The following is an 18,307-nucleotide window of genomic DNA, read 5'->3' as shown; positions in this document are numbered from 1 at the left end:
ATTAGACTATTGCAGCAGCTTTAAAACTCTAGGATCACCAGGGAGATTTGATTGTTAGGGCCACCACCCCTCCCTGACTGCCCAGAAACACGCCCCATATACAGGGCAGGCAACACCAACTACACACGCAAGCTTGGTACACCAATTGGACCCCACAAGTCTCACTCCCCCACTCACCAAAAAGGCTAAGCAGGGGAGAACTGGCTTGTGGAGAACAGGTGGCTCGTGGACGCCACCTGCAGGTTAGTTAGAGATAGTGTACTCCACGAAGCTGTAGATCTGATAAATTAGAGATAAGGACTTCAATTGGTCTACAAATCCTAAAAGAACCCTATCAAGTTCAGCAAATGCCACGAAGCCAAAAACAACAGAAAATTATAAAGCATATGAAAAAACCAGATGATATGGATAACCCAAGCCCAAGCACCCAAATCAAAAGATCAGAAGAGACACAGCACCTAGAGCAGCTACTCAAAGAAATAAAGATGAACAATGAGACCATAGTACGGGAGACAAAGGAAATCAAGAGGACCCTAGAAGAGCATAAAGAAGACATTACAAGACTAAATAAAAAAATGGGTGATCTCATGGAAATTAAAGAAACTGTTGACCAAATTAAAAAGATTCTGGACACTCATAGTACAAGACTAGAGGAAGTTGAACAACGAATCAGTGACCTGGAAGATGACAGAATGGAAAATGAAAGCATAAAAGAAAGAATGGGGAAAAAATTGAAAAAATCGAAATGGACCTCAGGGATATGATAGATAATATGAAACGTCCGAATATAAGACTCATTGGTGTCCCTGAAGGGGAAGAAAAGGGTAAAGGTCTAGGAAGAGTATTCAAAGAAATTGTTGGGGAAAACTTCCCAAATCTTCTAAACAACATAAATACACAAATCATAAATGCTCAGCGAACTCCAAATAGAATAAATCCAAATAAACCCACTCCGAGACATATACTGATCACACTGTCAAACACGGAAGAGAAGGAGCAAGTTCTGAAAGCAGCAAGAGAAAAGCAATTCACCACATACAAAGGAAACAGCATAAGACTAAGTAGTGACTACTCAGCAGCCACCATGGAGGCGAGAAGGCAGTGGCATGATGTATTTAAAATTCTGAGTGAGAAAAATTTCCAGCCAAGAATACTTTATCCAGCAAAGCTCTCTTTCAAATTTGAGGGAGAGCTTAAGTTTTTCACAGACAAACAAATGCTGAGAGAATTTGCTAACAAGAGATCTGCCCTACTGGAGATACTAAAGGGAGCCCTACAGACAGAGAAACAAAGACAGGACAGAGAGACTTGGAGAAAGGTTCAGTACTAAAGAGATTCGGTATGGGTACAATAAAGGATATTAATAGACAGAGGGGAAAAATATGACAAACATAAACCAAAGGATAAGATGGCCGATTCAAGAAATGCCTTCACGGTTATAACGTTGAATGTAAATGGATTAAACTCCCCAATTAAAAGATATAGATTCGCAGAATGGATCAAAAAAAAATGAACCATCAATATGTTGCATACAAGAGACTCATCTTAGACACAGGGACACAAAGAAACTGAAAGTGAAAGGATGGAAAAAAATATTTCATGCAAGCTACAGCCAAAAGAAAGCAGGTGAAGTAATATTAATCTCAGATAAAATAGACTTTAAATGCAGGGATGTTTTGAGAGACAAAGAAGGCCACTGCATACTAATAAAAGGGGCAATTCAGCAAGAAGAAATAACAATCGTAAATGTCTATGCACCCAATCAAGGTGCCACAAAATACATGAGAGAAACACTGGCAAAACTAAAGGAAGCAATTGATGTTTCCACAATAATTGTGGGAGACTTCAACACATCACTGTCTCCTATAGATAGATCAACCAGACAGAAGACCAATAAGGAAATTGAAAACCTGAACAATCTGATAAATGAATTAGATTTAACAGACATATACAGGACATTACATCCCAAATCACCAGGATACACATACTTTTCTAGTGCTCATGGAACTTTCTCCAGAATAGATCATATGCTGGGACATAAAACAAGCCTCAATAAATTTAAAAAGATTGAAATTATTCAAAGCACATTCTCTGACCACAATGGAATACAATTAGAAGTCAATAACCATCAGAGACTTAGAAAATTCACAAATACCTGGAGGTTAAACAACACACTCCTAAACAATCAGTAGGTTAAAGAAGAAATAGCAAGAGAAATTGCTAAATATATAGAGACGAATGAAAATGAGAACACAACATACCAAAACCTATGGGATGCAGCAAAAGCAGTGCTAAGGGGGGAAATTTATAGCACTAAACGCATATATTAAAAAGGAAGAAAGAGCCAAAATCAAAGAACTAATGAATCAACTGAAGAAGCTAGAAAATGAACAGCAAACCAATCCTAAACCAAGTACAAGAAAAGAAATAACAAGGATTAAAGCAGAAATAAATGACATCGAGAACAAAAAAACAATAGAGAGGATAAATATCACCAAAAGTTGGTTCTTTGAGAAGATCAACAAGATTGACAAGCCCCTAGCTAGACTGACAAAATCAAAAAGAGAGAAGACCCATATAAACAAAATAATGAATGAAAAAGGTGACATAACTGCAGATCCTGAAGACATTAAAAAATTTATAAGAGGATATTATGAACAACTGTATGGCAACAAACTGGATAATGTAGAGGAAATGGACAATTTCCTGGAAACATATGAACACCCTAGACTGACCAGAGAAGAAATAGAAGACCTCAGCCAACCCATCACAAGCAAAGAGATCCAATCAGTCATCAAAAATCTTCCCACAAATAAATGCCCAGGGCCAGATGGCTTCACAGGGGAATTCTACCAAACTTTCCAGAAAGAACTGACACCAATCTTACTCAAACTCTTTCAAAACATTGAAGAAAATGGAACACTACCTAACTCATTTTATGAAGCTAACATCAATCTAATACCAAAACCAGGCAAAGATGCTACAAAAAAGGAAAACTACCGACCAATCTCCCTAATGAATATAGATGCAAAAATCCTCAACAAAATACTTGCAAATCGAATCCAAAGACACATTAAAAAAATCATACACCATGACCAAGTGGGGTTCATTCCAGGCATGCAAGGATGGTTCAAGATAAGAAAATCAGTCAATGTATTACAACACATTAACAAGTCAAAAGGGAAAAATCAATTGATCATCTCAATAGATGCTGAAAAAGCATTTGACAAAATCCAACATCCCTTTTTGATAAAAACACTTCAAAAGGTAGGAATTGAAGGAAACTTCCTCAACATGATAAAGAGCATATATGAAAAACCCACAGCCAGCATAGTACTCAATGGTGAGAGACTGAAAGCCTTCCCTCTAAGATCAGGAACAAGACAAGGATGCCCGCTGTCACCACTGTTATTCAACATTGTGCTGGAAGTGCTAGCCAGGGCAATCCAGCAAGACAAAGAAATAAAAGGCATCCAAATTGGAAAAGAAGAAGTAAAACTGTCATTGTTTGCAGATGATATGATCTTATATCTAGAAAACCCTGAGAAATTGACGATACAGCTACTAGAGCTAATAAACAAATTTAGCAAAGTCGCGGGATACAAGATTAATGCACATAAGTCAGTAATGTTTCTATATGCTAGAAATGAACAAAGTGAAGAGACACTCAAGAAAAAGATACCATTTTCAATAGCAACTAAAAAAATCAAGTACCTAGGAATAAACTTAACCAAAGATGTAAAAGACCTATACAAAGGAAACTACATAACTCTACTAAAAGAAATAGAAGGGGACCTTAAAAGATGGAAAAATATTCCATGTTCTTGGATAGGAAGACTAAATGTCATTAAGATGTCAATTCTACCCAAACTCATCTACAGATTCAATGCAATCCCAGTCAAAATTCCAACAACCTACTTTGCAGACTTGGAAAAGCTAGTTATCAAATTTATTTGGAAAGGGAAGATGCCTCGAATTGTTAAAGACACTCTAAAAAAGAAAAACGAAGTGGGAGGACTTACACTCCCTGACTTTGAAGCTTATTATAAAGCCACAGTAGCCAAAACAGCATGGTACTGGCACAAAGATAGACATATAGATCAATGGAATCGAATTGAGAATTCAGAGATAGACCCTCAGATCTATGGCCGACTGATCTTTGATAAGGCCCCCAAAGTCACTGAACTGAGTCATAATGGTCTTTTCAACAAATGGGGCTGGGAGAGTTGGATATCCATATCCAAAAGAATGAAAGAGGACCCCTACCTCACCCCCTACACAAAAATTAACTCAAAATGGACCAAAGATCTCAATATAAAAGAAAGTACCATAAAACTCCTAGAAGATAATGTAGGAAAACATCTTCAAGACCTTGTATTAGGCGGCCACTTCCTAGACTTTACACCCAAAGCACAAGCAACAAAAGAAAAAATAGGTAAATGGGAACTCCTCAAGCTTAGAAGTTTCTGCACCTCAAAGGAATTTCTCAAAAAGGTAAAGAGGCAGACAACTCAATGGGAAAAAATTTTTGGAAACCATGTATCTGACAAAAGACTGATATCTTGCATATGTAAAGAAATCCTACAACTCAATGACAATAGTACAGTCGGCCCAATTATAAAATGGGCAAAAGATATGAAAAGACAGTTCTCTGAAGAGGAAATACAAATGGCCAAGAAACACATGAAAAAATGTTCAGCTTCACTAGCTATTAGAGAGATGCAAATTAAGACCACAATGAGATACCATCTAACACCGGTTAGAATGGCTGCCATTAAACAAACAGGAAACTACAAATGCTGGAGGGGATGTGGAGAAATTGGAACTCTTATTCACTGTTGGTGGGACTGTATACTGGTTCAGCCACTCTGGAAGTCAGTCTGGCAGTTCCTTAGAAAACTAGATATAGAGTTACCATTCGATCCAGCAATTGCACTTCTCGGTATATACCCGGAAGATCGGAAAGCAGTGACACGAACAGATATCTGCACGCCAATGTTCATAGCAGCATTATTCACAATTGCCAACAGATGGAAACAACCCAAATGCCCTTCAACAGATGAGTGGATAAATAAAATGTGGTATATACACACGATGGAATACTACGCGGCAGTAAGAAGGAACGATCTCGCGAAACATATGACAACATGGATGAACGTTGAAGACATAATGCTGAGCAAAATAAACCAGGCACAAAAAGAGAAATATTATATGCTACCACTAATGTGAACTTTGAAAAATGTAAAACAAATGGTTTATAACGTAGAATGTAGGGTAGCAATAGAGAGCAATTAAGGAAGGGGGAACAATAATCCAAGAAGAACAGATAAGCTATTTAACGTTCTGGGGATGCCCAGGAATGACTATGGTCTGTTAATTTCTGATGGATATAGTAGGAACAAGTTCACAGAAATGTTGCTATATTATGTAACTTTGTTGGGGTAAAGTAGGAACATGTTGGAAGTTAAGCAGTTATCTTAGGTTAGTTGTCTTTTTCTTACTCCCTTGTTATGGTCTCTTTGAAATGTTCTTTTATTGTATGTTTGTGTTCTTTTTAACTTTTTTTTTTCATACAGTTGATTTAAAAAAGAAGGGAAAGTTAAAAAAAAAAAAAAAGAAAAACAAGGAAAAAAAAAAAAGATGTAGTGCCCCCTTGAGGAGCCTGTGGAGAATGCAGGGGTATTCATCTACCCCACCTCCATGGTTGCTAACATGACCACAGACATAGGGGACTGGTGGTTTGATGGGTTGAGCCCTCTACCATAGGTTTTACCCTTGGGAAGACGGTTGCTGCAAAGGAGAGGCTAGGCCTCCCTATAATTGTGCCTAAGAGCCTCCTCCCGAATGCTTCTTTGTTGCTCAGATGTGGCCCTCTCTCTCTGGCTAAGCCAACTTGAAAGGTGAAATCACTGCCCTCCCCCCTACGTGGGATCAGACACCCAGGGGATTGAATCTCCCTGGCAACGTGGAATATGACTCCCGGGGAGGAATGTAGACCCGGCATCATGGGACGGAGAACATCTTCTTGACCAAAAGGGGGATGTGAAAGGAAATGAAATAAGCTTCAGTGGCAGAGAGATTCCAAAAGGAGCCGAGAGGTCACTCTGGTGGGCACTCTTACGCACACTTTAGACAACCCTTTTTAGGTTCTAAAGAATTGGGGTAGCTGGTGGTGGATACCTGAAACTATCAAACTACAACCCAGAACCCATGAATCTCGAAGACAGTTGTATAAAAATGTAGCTTATGAGGGGTGACAATGGGATTGGGAAAGCCATAAGGACCACACTCCACTTTGTCTAGTTTATGGATGGATGAGTAGAAAAATAGGGGAAGGAAACAAACAGACAAAGGTACCCAGTGCTCTTTTTTACTTCAATTGCTCTTTTTCACTCTAATTATTATTCTTGTTATTTTTGTGTGTGTGCTAATGAAGGTGTCAGGGATTGATTTAGGTGATGAATGTACAACTATGTAATGGTACTGTAAACAATCGAAAGTACGATTTGTTTTGTATGACTGCATGGTATGTGAATATATCTCAATGAAATGAAGATAAAAAAAAAATAAAGGGAGCTCTAACAGCTGAGAAAAAGACAGGAGAGAGAGAGAGCTGGAGAAGTGCACAGAACTGAAGAGCTTTAGTAAGGGTAACTTAAAGGAAATAAAGGATGTGGGGAATACATCTGACAACTAAAAACCAAAGGATAAGATGGCTGATTCAAGAAGTACCTTCACAGGAATAACACTGAATGTGAACAGATTAGACTCCCCAATTAAAAGATACAGATTGGCAGAATGGATTAAAAAATATGAACTAACAATATGCTGTTTATAAGAGACTCATCTTAGACCCAGGGACACAAAGAGATTGAAAGTGGAAGGATGGAAAAAATATTCCGCACAAGCTATAGCCAAAAGAAAGCAGGGATGGCAATACTAATTTCAGATAAAATAGACTTCAAATGCAAGGATGTCATAAGAGACAAAGAAGGGACACTACATGCTAATAAAAAGGACAGTTCATGTAGAAGAAATAACAATCATAAATGTTTATGCACCCAATCAAGGTGTTCCAAAGTACGAGACAAAAAATGGCAAAACTGAAGGAAGCAATAGATAGTTCCACAATAATTTGGGAGATTTCAGTACATTAATCTCTCATATAGATAGAACAACCAGACAGGACCAATAAGGAAATTGGGAATTTAAACAGTGTGATAAATCAATTAGACTTAACAGACACCTATAGAGCATTACATCCCAAATTACCAGGATATACATTCTTCTCTAGTGCTCATGGAACTTTCTTCAGGATAGATCATATGCTGCTGCATAAAACAAGCCTCAGTAAATTTAAAATGCTTGAAATTACTCAAAGCACGTTCTCTGACCACAATGGAATACAACTAGAAGTCAGTAACCATCGAAGATCTAGAACATTCACAAATATCTGGAGGTTAAACAACACACTCCTAAACAATCAGTGGATCAAAGAGGAAATTGCAAGAGAAATTGCTGAATGTCTAGAGATGAATGAAAATGAGAGCACAACATAGCAAAACTTACGGGATACAGCGAAGGCAGTATGGAGAAGGAATTTATAGCTCTAACTACATACATTAAAAAGGAAGAAAGACCTGAAATCAAAGAATTAATGGAATAACTCGAGAAGCTAGATAATGAGCAGCAAACTAATCCTAAAACAAGTAGAAGAAAAGACATAACAAGGATTAAAGCAGTATAAATGATATGGAGAACCAAAGAAAAAAAAATAGAATAAATAAAACCAAAAGTTGGTTCTTTGAGAAGGTCAACAAGATTGACAAATCCTTAGCTAGACTGACAAAGTCAGAAAGAGAGAAGACCCAAATAAAATAGTAAATGAGAGGGGGGACATTACTGTGGATCCCAAAGATATTTTAAAAATCTTAAGAGGATACTATGAGCGACTATATGCCAACAAACTAGACAATTTAGAGGAAATGGATAATTTCCTGGAAACACATTGTTCTAATTTGCTAATGCTGCCGGAATGCAAAACACCAGAGATGGATTGGCTTTTATAAAAGGGGGTTTATTTGGTTACATAGTTACAGTCTTAAGGCCATAAAGTTTCCAAGGTAACACATCAGCAATCAGGTACCTTCACTAGGAGGATGGCCAACAATGTCCAGAAAACCTCTGTTAGCTGGGACGGCACATGTCTGGCGTCTGCTCCAAAGTTCTGGTTTCAAAATGACTTTCTCCCAGGACGTTCCTCTCTAAGCTGCAGTTCCTTAAAAATGTCACTCTTAGTTGCTCTTGGAGTGTTTTTCCTCTCTTAGCTTCTCTGGAGCAAAAGTCTGCTTTCAACAGCCATCCTCAAAATGTCTCTCATCTGTAGCTCCTGTGCATTCTTCAAAGAGTACTCTTGGCTGTGGCAAGCCTGCTCCTTCTGTCTGAGCCCATATACCGCTCCAATAATCAAGACCCACCCTGAATGGGTGGGGCCACACCTTCATGGAAATTATCTCATCAGGGTTATCACATACAGTTGGGTGGGTCACATCTCCATGGAAATACCCAAAGGACTCCAATCTAATCAGCGCTAAAATGTCTGCCCCACGAGACTGCATCAAAGTACATGGCTTTTTCTGGGGGACATAATACCTTCAAACTGGCACACACATGAACAGCCTAGACTGAACAGAGAAGAAATAGAAGACCTCAACAAACCAATCACAAGTAAAGAGATCCAATCAGTCATCAAAAAGCTTCCTACAAATAAAAGCCCAGGGCCACTTGGATTCACTGGGGAATTTTACTAAACTTTCCAAAAAGAACTGCCACCATTCCTCCTCAAACTCTTTCAAAAAAATTGAAGAAAATGGAGCACTACCTACCTCATTTTATGAGGCCAACATCACTCTAATACCAAAACCAGATAAAGATGCTACAAGAAAGGACAACTACAGGCCAGTCTCCCTCATGCATACAGATGCAAAAGTTTTCAACAAAATACTTGCAAATCAAATCCAAAGACACATTAAAAAAATCATACACCATGACCAACTGGGGTTCATCCCAGGCATGCAGGGTTTTGTTCAACATAAGAAAATCAATCAATGTAACACAACACATTAACAAATCAAAAGGGAAAAATCAAATGATCATCTCAGTAGATGCAGAAAAAGCATTCTACAAAATTCAGCATTGTTTTTTGAGAAAAACACTTCAAAAGGCAGGAAATGAAGGAAACTTCCTCAATATGATAAAGAACATACATGAAAAACCCACAGCCAGCATGGTACTCAATAGTTAGAGCCTGAAAGCCTTCCCTCTAAGATCAGGAACGAGACAAGGCTACCCGCTGTCATCGTTATTATTCAACATTGTGCTAGAAGTGCTAGTCAGAGCAATCTGGCAAAACAAAGAAATAAAAGGCATCTAAACTGGAAAGGGAAGAGTAAAACTGTCATGATATGGTCTCATGTTTCGATATTCCTGAGGTATCAATGACACAGCTACTTGAGCTAATAAACAAATTCAGCAAAATGGTGGGATACAAGATTAAAGCACATAAGTCAGTAATATTCCTATACATTAGAAATGACCTAACTGAAGAGACGCTCTAGAAAAACATTCCATTCACAATAGCAACTAAAAAAAATCAAGTACCTAGGGGTAAACTTAGCCAAGGATGTAAAAGAGCTACACAGAAAATTATGTAACTTTACTAAAAGAAATAAAGGGGGCCTAAAGATAGTCCTTGTTCCTGGATAGGATGTTTAAACTAAACATCGTTATGATGTCAATCCTACCCAAACTGATCTACAGATTCAATGCAATTCCAATCAAAATTGCAACAACCTACTTCTCAGACTTGGAAAAGCTAGCTATCAAATTTATTTGGAAGGGAAATGGGCCTCAAATTAATAAAAACATTTTAAAAAAGAAAAACTAAATGGGAAGACTTACACTTCTTGACTTTGAAGCCTACTATAAAACCACAGTAGTCAAAACAGCATGGTATTGGCACGAAGAAGACATATTGATCAATGGAATAAAATTGAGAATTTGGAAATTGACCCCCAGATCTACAGTCATCTGATTTGATAAGGCCCCCAAATCCACTGAACTGGAACAGAACAGTCTCTTCAACAAATGGGACTGGGTGAACTGGATATCTATATCCAGAGGAATTAAAGAGGCCTCCTACCACACACCCTATACAAAAATTAACTCAATGTGGATCAAAGACCTCCATATAGGGGAGAGTACCATAAAACTCCTAGAAGATAATGTAGGGAAACATCTTCAAGACCTAGTATTAGGAGGTAGCTTCTTAGACCTTACACACAAAGCACAAGCAACAAAAGAAAAAATAGATAAATGGGAACTCCTCAAAATTGAAAGCTTCTGTACCTCAAAGGAATTTGTCAAAAAGGTGGAGAGGCAGCCAACTCAATGGGAGAAAGTATTTGTAAACCATATATCTGATAAGAGAGTGATATCTTGCATATATAAAGAAATTGTACAACTCAACAGTAGTACAAACAGCCCAATTATAAGATGGGCAAAAGATATGAAAAGACATTTCTCTGAAGAGAAAATATAAATGGCTAAAAACACAAGGAAAAAATGTTCGTCTTCACTAGCTATTAGGGAAATGAAAATGAAGACCACAATGAGATATCATCTCACACCAATAAGAATGGCTGCCATTAAACAAACAGAAGACTACAAATGCTGGAGAAAATGTGGAGAAATTGGAACACTTACTCATTGCTGGTGGGACTGTATAATGATACAACCACTGTGGAAGACAGTTTGGATGTTCCTTTGAAAACTAGGTATCAATTTACCCTAAGATCCAGCAATTTCACTTCTTGGTATATACCCAGAAGATCTGAAAGCAGTGACATGAACAGATATTTGCACACCGATGTTCATAGCAGCATTGTTCACAATTTCTAAGAGATGGAAACAATCTAAATGTCCTTTAGCAGATGAGTGGATAAACAAAATGTGGTATATACATACGATGAAATACTATGTGGCAGTAAGAAGGAATGAGGTTCTGAAACATATGACAATATGGATGAATCTTGAAGACATAATGCTGAGAGAAATAAGCCAGACAGAAAAGGAGAGATATTGTATGTTACCACTAATGTGAAACTCTATGAAATATGTAAAATTAGTGTCTTATAATGTAGAATATAGGGGACCTAGAGATAGACAGAAGCTAGTGAAGGGGGAATGATAATCTAATATGTACAGATATGATAATAAGGATGAACTTAATAGTATGGGAATGGTCAGGTTGCTCTTGTGAAACTTAGGGCTGTAAATGTTATGCCTACGAGGCACCTCCGAGGAACCTCTTTTGTTTCTCAGATGTGGCCTTTCTGTAAGTCCAACTCTCCAAGCAAACAAATCCATTAACACCCCCCCCCACCACCGCCACGAGGGACATGACTCCCAGAGGAATGAATCTCCCCAGCGACGTGGGACATGACTCCCAGGAATGAGCCTGGCCCTGGCAGTGAGGGATTGAAAATGCCTACTTGACCAAAAGGGGGAGAAAGAAAGGTAACAAGCTAAGATTACAGTGGCTGAGAGATCCCAAATAGAGTCAAGAGCCTATCCTGGAGGTTTCTCTTATGCAAGCTCCAGCTAGACATCCCAAATGGCCACAGTATGACATGCCATTACCAAAAGTAGTCCCCAAGTACCTAGGTCCCTACCTGATATTCTATAAAAGGTTCACTCACTAAGTCTTATCTTTAAGAAACTTACATCCACCAGAGTGTTCCTATACCAGACAAGTCCTAAAACCCAGAAGCAGCAGCCTCTTTAAGAACAACAATCAGATGCAGCCCCCTTCCCCATATGGTTGATAACCCCTTTCAATATGAAAAAGTTAGGGAGGTCAATGCGTAGACACCCCTGAAGATGGAGAAAGAGATTAAGTGAGAGGAAGGGGTAGCAACAAACAAGATTTAACAAAGGTCTATGAATACTGAAACTTTATATAAATATATATATATGTATTTTTTTTTAGATGCTGGGGTGTTGGGAATAGCTGGAAGGAGGTAAATGACATGGTGGAACTGTAGCCTATAACATTCTTTGAAATTTACTCTATAGCTACACATTGAATTGTGCTTTGAAAGTCTTCACCTTTCTATATATACCCTGTATTTCATAATAAGGAAAGAACTGAAACTGTGGAACTGTAACCCATAACAAGTTTTGAAATTATTTATATAACTGCTTGTTGAGCTGTACATCAAAAGTTAACACCTTTCTGTATATATGTTATATTTTACAATACTGGAAATAGCTAAAGTTGTGGAACTGTGACCCATGACATTCTTTGAAATTTGCTCTCTACTTGTGAAACTGTACTTTGAAAGTTATCACTGTATGTATATATGTTAAAGTTCACAATAAAAAATGCATTAAAAAATGAACTTGATAATTGTGATTGTCTTCCTTGTAATTGCCTGTCACTTTTTTCTTGCAGACCAGAACTCAGAATAGGTAATTTAAATACTTACCTGATACTAATCAGGAAATACATATTATTTATATTTCAAATATATTTAGTTATATTTAATGACCTTGTTCCTGCCATTTTCATTAGAGTAGCTTTCATTTCTATTATTGCAATTTTAATAATATGAATAAATAGAAGGTTGGTGCCAGTAGACATCTTCATTACTAAATCAATACTCAGAAATCCTTGGGCCTCTAACATTCATTCACATGAATATGACTGCTGTTTACTCTAACTTCTTTGGGCTCTTCTAATTCAAATGGAGTACAATTTTACTGTAAAACAATGTGGTGAAATGAAGGGTAGAGTTTTGGGAGATGATAATGAAGAAAAAAATTACTTTCCAACACAATGGAGCAGTTTATCTAAGAGAATAGTAATCACTGTTTCTTACTCTGAGGAAGATGTAAGAGACAAGGGAAAATAGAAGAAACTTCTTTGGAGAATAAAACATCTTTTACATAAATATCCAATGTACATTATAAAATTCTACCCTTTGTTGCATTCCTTCTATTCTTATAAATATATTAAATATTCAGTTTTTAAAAACTGAAACAAGAAAAGACACCAAGCAGAAATAGTTTTTTAAGCAGCAAAAAGAAAGAAATTTGGAGAAAAGATAGAGAAGCAGTACAGAAAGTCCAACTATAAATAATAGGAGTTCCAGAAAGGGATAATGAAGAAAAGAGAGGGAGGAATATAGTTAAATTAAGAATGTTTTCTGGAACTAAAAATATGATTTCCTTGGATTAAAAGAGCCAAGAGTGTACCCAACGCAATAGTTGAAAAAAACACCAAGGTATTGCATTATGAAACTTCAGGACACCAGAGACTGGAATAAACAGAATAGATATATATAATTTGATAGAGTTTGGGAATAAATAAGAAACTAAACAAATGGAAAATAAAACACTATTAACTCCAGCAAAAGCAAAAAGTATTGTAGTTTACCATAAGAATGAATAGCATTTTTATAGCATTTTATTATCATGATGTCTACATTGGATATTGATCCAACTAAATATACAATGTAACAATTGGAGACAAGGGAAGAGTGAGATAAATGGGGTAAGGATATATACTAGGGAACAGATTCATTCTTTCATAGTGAGAATTCAATGGAAAGCTTAAAATTGACATCAAGAAATAGCAATGTGAGTATGCTTTTTAGTGATAGGATATTTAATGGGAGAGAGGTATAATGTGTCCATAAAATATGAGAGCCAGCTCCCATGTATACTGCCCTTAGGTCAATAATCTTTACGGGGTAAAAACCTAGGAAGGATGGCAGGGTGAGAGAACCGGAATAGACCAAAGAATATTTGCTATCCTGGATTTATTATTCTGATGCTATTAAAGTTTGTCTTTTCTTTCTGTGTCACCCAAAAGCCTCTTCAGTTACCGTAGTTTGGGCATGGGCTGGGGTTCTAAGTAAGAGAAAAAGGTAGCCTGCTGCTGTGTGCTGCGCTTCTAAATTTGATGCCATTTTCTCCTGCTTGTTGTTTAGATTGGGAGTGTACCAAGTTGGAAGAACATATGCAGTGCAGGAATTCTACCCTTCTGGATACAAGTAAAGCAGTAGCAGTAGAGAAGGCACTACAGTTTTCAAATCTCTCTGCAATTTTAGGTGAGCTTTTGTTCTCTTTTCTCATGTTACATGGGCAAAAATCCCTCATTTATGTTGGAAATACAACGTTTATGTTTTTCTCTTGAATGATTTCTATTATTGCAGTTTTAATAATGTGAATAAATAGAAGATTTTTTAAATTTATTAGTTAGGATTGCCTTTGGCTATAAATAATAACATTATTTATTAATTGACCATAGTATTGACTAATAGCTTAAACACATATGGGTTTACTTTTTTATAACTTTTTGTTTTGAACTAATTTTAGACTTAAAAGTTGGAAAAATAGTACAGAGGATTCTTATATACATCACACTCAGCTTTCCCTAATTTTAGTAATTTACATAACAGTGGAACAATATTAGAACCAGGAAATGAACATGGATATAAAACTATTAACTAAACTACAGACCTTATTCAAATTTCACCAGATTTTCCACTAATGCTTTTTTCTGTTTCAGAGACTATCTAGGATCCCACATTGCATTCAATTGTTATTTCTCCTTAGTCTCCTGCATTCTGTAACAGTTCCTCAGTCTTTTCTTGCCTTTCATAATTTTGAGCAATCATTTTGTAGAATGTCACTCAGTTTGAGTTTTTCTGGTATTTTCTCATGATTGGAATGAGATTATGCAATTTTTGGTAGGAATACCATAGAAATCATGATGCATCCTTCCCAATGTATTTTATCAAGGAGTTCTTATTACTGGTGATGTTAAACTTTGTCACTTGGTTAAGGTGGTGTCTGCTGGATTTCTCTGCTGTAAAGTTACTATTTTCTCTTTGTAATTACTAAATGTCTAGGGAACTATACTTTAAAACCCCTCAAATGCTGTTTCTCCTCTAACTTTTTTTCACTAATTTTAGCAGACATCAGAGGATCTTGACTGTAACAGCTATTACTGTAGTATTCATCTAAAGATTATTTTCTATTTTACTCTTTCTGTCTAAATTTATTAATTACCATTCTATTGTAAAGGAAGAACTTTCTCTCTCCCTCCATTTATTTATTTATTTGCTATCCATATGGACTCATGGATAATTATTTTATTTTATGGATTAAAATCCAATACTATCATTTCCTTATTTAATTCTGGTACACACATAATGTTGTTACAGAAATGCTAACACTTACCCTGTAAGAAACACATTTACTAACCAGATTGTAGCATTTATGTATATAGTTCCTTTTGTCTTTAGCCTTATAGTATCCAATCAAAATACTATTTTCCAAAGTTACTTAGGTATTTTTTTTCCCTCTCCTCTCCTTCAGTGTGGCTTTTATTCATTTGTTATACAATTAGGTTTATTTGTTACTGTTGTATTCAATTTTGAGTTCCCTTTAGATCCTGTTTGGTTTTAATTATTTATTCGGGAATATGTGAAGGTATGTGAAACATTACTATGATCCTAAGAGTCATAGTTGTACAAAAAGATATTCTCAGAAAATTATCACTTCCTCCTTTCTCATCCTCGCTACTCTGAGCCCACTCCCATCTTCTTTCTACTCCTTTTCCACCTACGCCTGTCGGTAACAATCTCTTTAGTTTCTGGTTAATCCTTCCTGTATTTCTTTTGCACAAATGAACAGATACCTGTTGTATTTTCTTATATTCCCTTCTTCATTACATGAAAGAAAGTGTGTTTATATAGAAGCTCTTTTTTACTTTGTTTATTCATTTAGCAGTATATACTGGAAATCATTTTGTTTCAGTTTGTAGATGTCTTCCTCATTTTTTTTTTTTTTACGTGTGTAGATGTACCTTAGTTTATTCAACCACTGTCCTGTGAATTTGACTTTTAGTTTTTTTCCCAGTATTTTGCCATTTGAAACAATGCTGCAATGGATAAACTTATAATATATATTTTCATAGTGTTGAACAGGTATCTTCAGGGTAGATTTCTAGAAGTGAATTTTCTGGATTAAAAGGTAGGTGTATATATATATAGTTTGTTAGCCATTGCCAAATTTCCTCCAAAAGGATTTTATCAGTTTGTGTTCCTATCAGCAGTGTATGAGAGTGTCTGTTTCCCCATATACTCTGTAAAAAGAATGTGTTGTCACATTAAAAAAATTTTTGCTACCTGGATGAATGAGAAATGGCATCTCAGTGTTGTTTTAATTTGCATGTTTCTCCTTAAACAATGAGTTTGAATATTTTGTATGTTTGAGGATTATTTTTATTTTATTTTATTTTTGTGTGTGTGAATTTTCTGTTAATGCCTTTTTCCTGTTTTACTATTGGGTTTTGGTCCCTTGACCCTCATTTTTAAAGAGTTCTTTCTATATTAAGGATATTAGCCTTTTGTCTACGGTATGTATTTGTGAAGTTTATCAGTTTTCTTTTTGTTTATGGTGTTTTTGTCATGCAAAAAGTTTTAATTACATTGGGTTCATTTTTCTCCCATACAAGTTCAGGGCTAGCTTACTAATATCATCAAGATCTTAGTTTCTTTTTGTATTTCTGGTACCAAGTGTGTTTGGCTTGTTGCCCCATAATTGTAAGATGGTTGCTGAACCTCCAGCGCATCACAGCCGTGCTCCGGGGAGAAAGAGTGAGAAAGGGTAGTGCCAGCCATGCATGTTTCTTTTTTTTTTTTAATTTATTTTTTATTTTTTATTTTTTTATTAAATTCGGTTTTATTGAAATACATTCACACACCATACAATCATCCATGGTATACAATCCACTGTCCACAGTATGATAACATAGTTATGCATTCATCACCACAATCTATCTCTGAACATTTTTCTTACATCAGAAAGAACCAGAACAATAAAAAATAAAAGTGAAAAAAGGACACCCAAATCATCCCCCCATCCCACCCCATTTGTCCTTTAGTTTTTATCCCCATTTTTCTACTCATCCATACACTAGATAAAGGGGGTGTGATCCACAAGGTCTTCACAATCACACTGTCACCCTTTGTAATATACATTATTATATAATTGTCTTCAGGAGTCCAGACTGCTGGGTTGGAGTTTGGTAGTTTCAGGTATTTACTTCTAGCTATTCCAATACATTAAAACCTAAGAGGTGTTATCTATATAGTGCATAAGAATGTCCACCAGAGTGACCTCTTGACTCCATTTGAAATCTCTCAGCCACTGAAACTATTTTGTCTCATTTTGCATCCCCCTTTTGGTGAAGAAGATACTCTCAGTCCCACGATGCCGGGTCTGCATTCATCCCTGGGAGTCATATTCTGCATTGCCAGGGAGATTTACACCCCTGGGAGTCGAGTCCCATGTAGGGGGGAGGGCAGTGAGTTCACCTGTCGAGATGGCTCAGTTAGAGAGAGAGAGGGCCACATCTGAGCAACAAAGAGATACTCAGGGGGAGACTCTTAGGCACCATTACATCATGCATGTTTCTTTTATCAGAAGAGCAAATGCTTTCTCAGCAATGCCCCAGCATATTTCTATTCAAATTTGTTGGCCAGGCTGGGTCATATATCCACCTGCAGCCAGGGAGGATGGGAAACCAAGTATTTTGCTTTTCTAGCCTGTATAGTGGTCGAAGGCAAGGGAAAATGGAAAAATGGGGAGAAGTGGTAGAAATGAATGTTGTCAGCTAACCTCCTAGAATCTGCCATGCTAAATAAGGGAATATCAGCCAAAAAAACTAAGCATCGACTTGGAAGTCCCTTATGGGAAAGTTGACAACTGTCTGGATGGCATTATTTCTAACAGTGTTAGGAGCATCTGCTTTAATATGTTTAGTGTGCCAGCTCCTTTGCTGATATAACGTGTCCAAGAAGCAGCCTGTCTCTTTTTTTGTGTGTGTGATATTTAAAATTTTTATTCAAAACTCTACTTTATGGCTAAGGAAAAGGAGTAAATCACTTTGTCTGTAGTCCCCAGAAACAGGACTCTTGGTTGCAAGGTATATTAATTAGGGTTCTCTAGGGAAACAGAACCAACAAGAGATATCTATAATTATAAGATTTTATAAAAGTGTCTCATGCACCTGTAGGTATGCATGAGTCCAAATTCTTTAGGGCAGGCAGCAAATTGGAAACTCCAATGGAGATGTTTGATGAACTCCCCAGGCAGCAAACTAGCATCTTTGATGAACATGTTCAATGAACTCCTCAGGAATGAACTGGCAACTTTGATGAACTCCTCATGA

At 36.7% G+C, this 18,307-nt stretch overlaps 1 protein-coding gene across 1 annotated transcript in view; it reads left to right on the top strand.

The window, feature by feature from the left end:
* MEIKIN (meiotic kinetochore factor) overlaps positions 1 to 18,307 on the top strand; it is a 172,422-nt gene that overhangs the window by 15,755 nt on the left and 138,360 nt on the right. Inside the window, exon 6 of the mRNA XM_037800912.1 lies at positions 14,055 to 14,174. Within this exon, the coding sequence (XP_037656840.1) occupies positions 14,055 to 14,174 (120 nt within the window). The remainder of the gene's footprint in view (positions 1 to 14,054; positions 14,175 to 18,307) is intronic.

This window comes from Choloepus didactylus, chromosome 13 (genome assembly GCF_015220235.1).
Source record: "Choloepus didactylus isolate mChoDid1 chromosome 13, mChoDid1.pri, whole genome shotgun sequence".
Classification (NCBI taxonomy): Eukaryota; Metazoa; Chordata; class Mammalia; order Pilosa; family Megalonychidae; genus Choloepus; species Choloepus didactylus.
The sequence above is the reverse complement of the archived record's forward strand: the minus strand, read 5'-3'. Positions and strand labels throughout refer to the sequence as shown.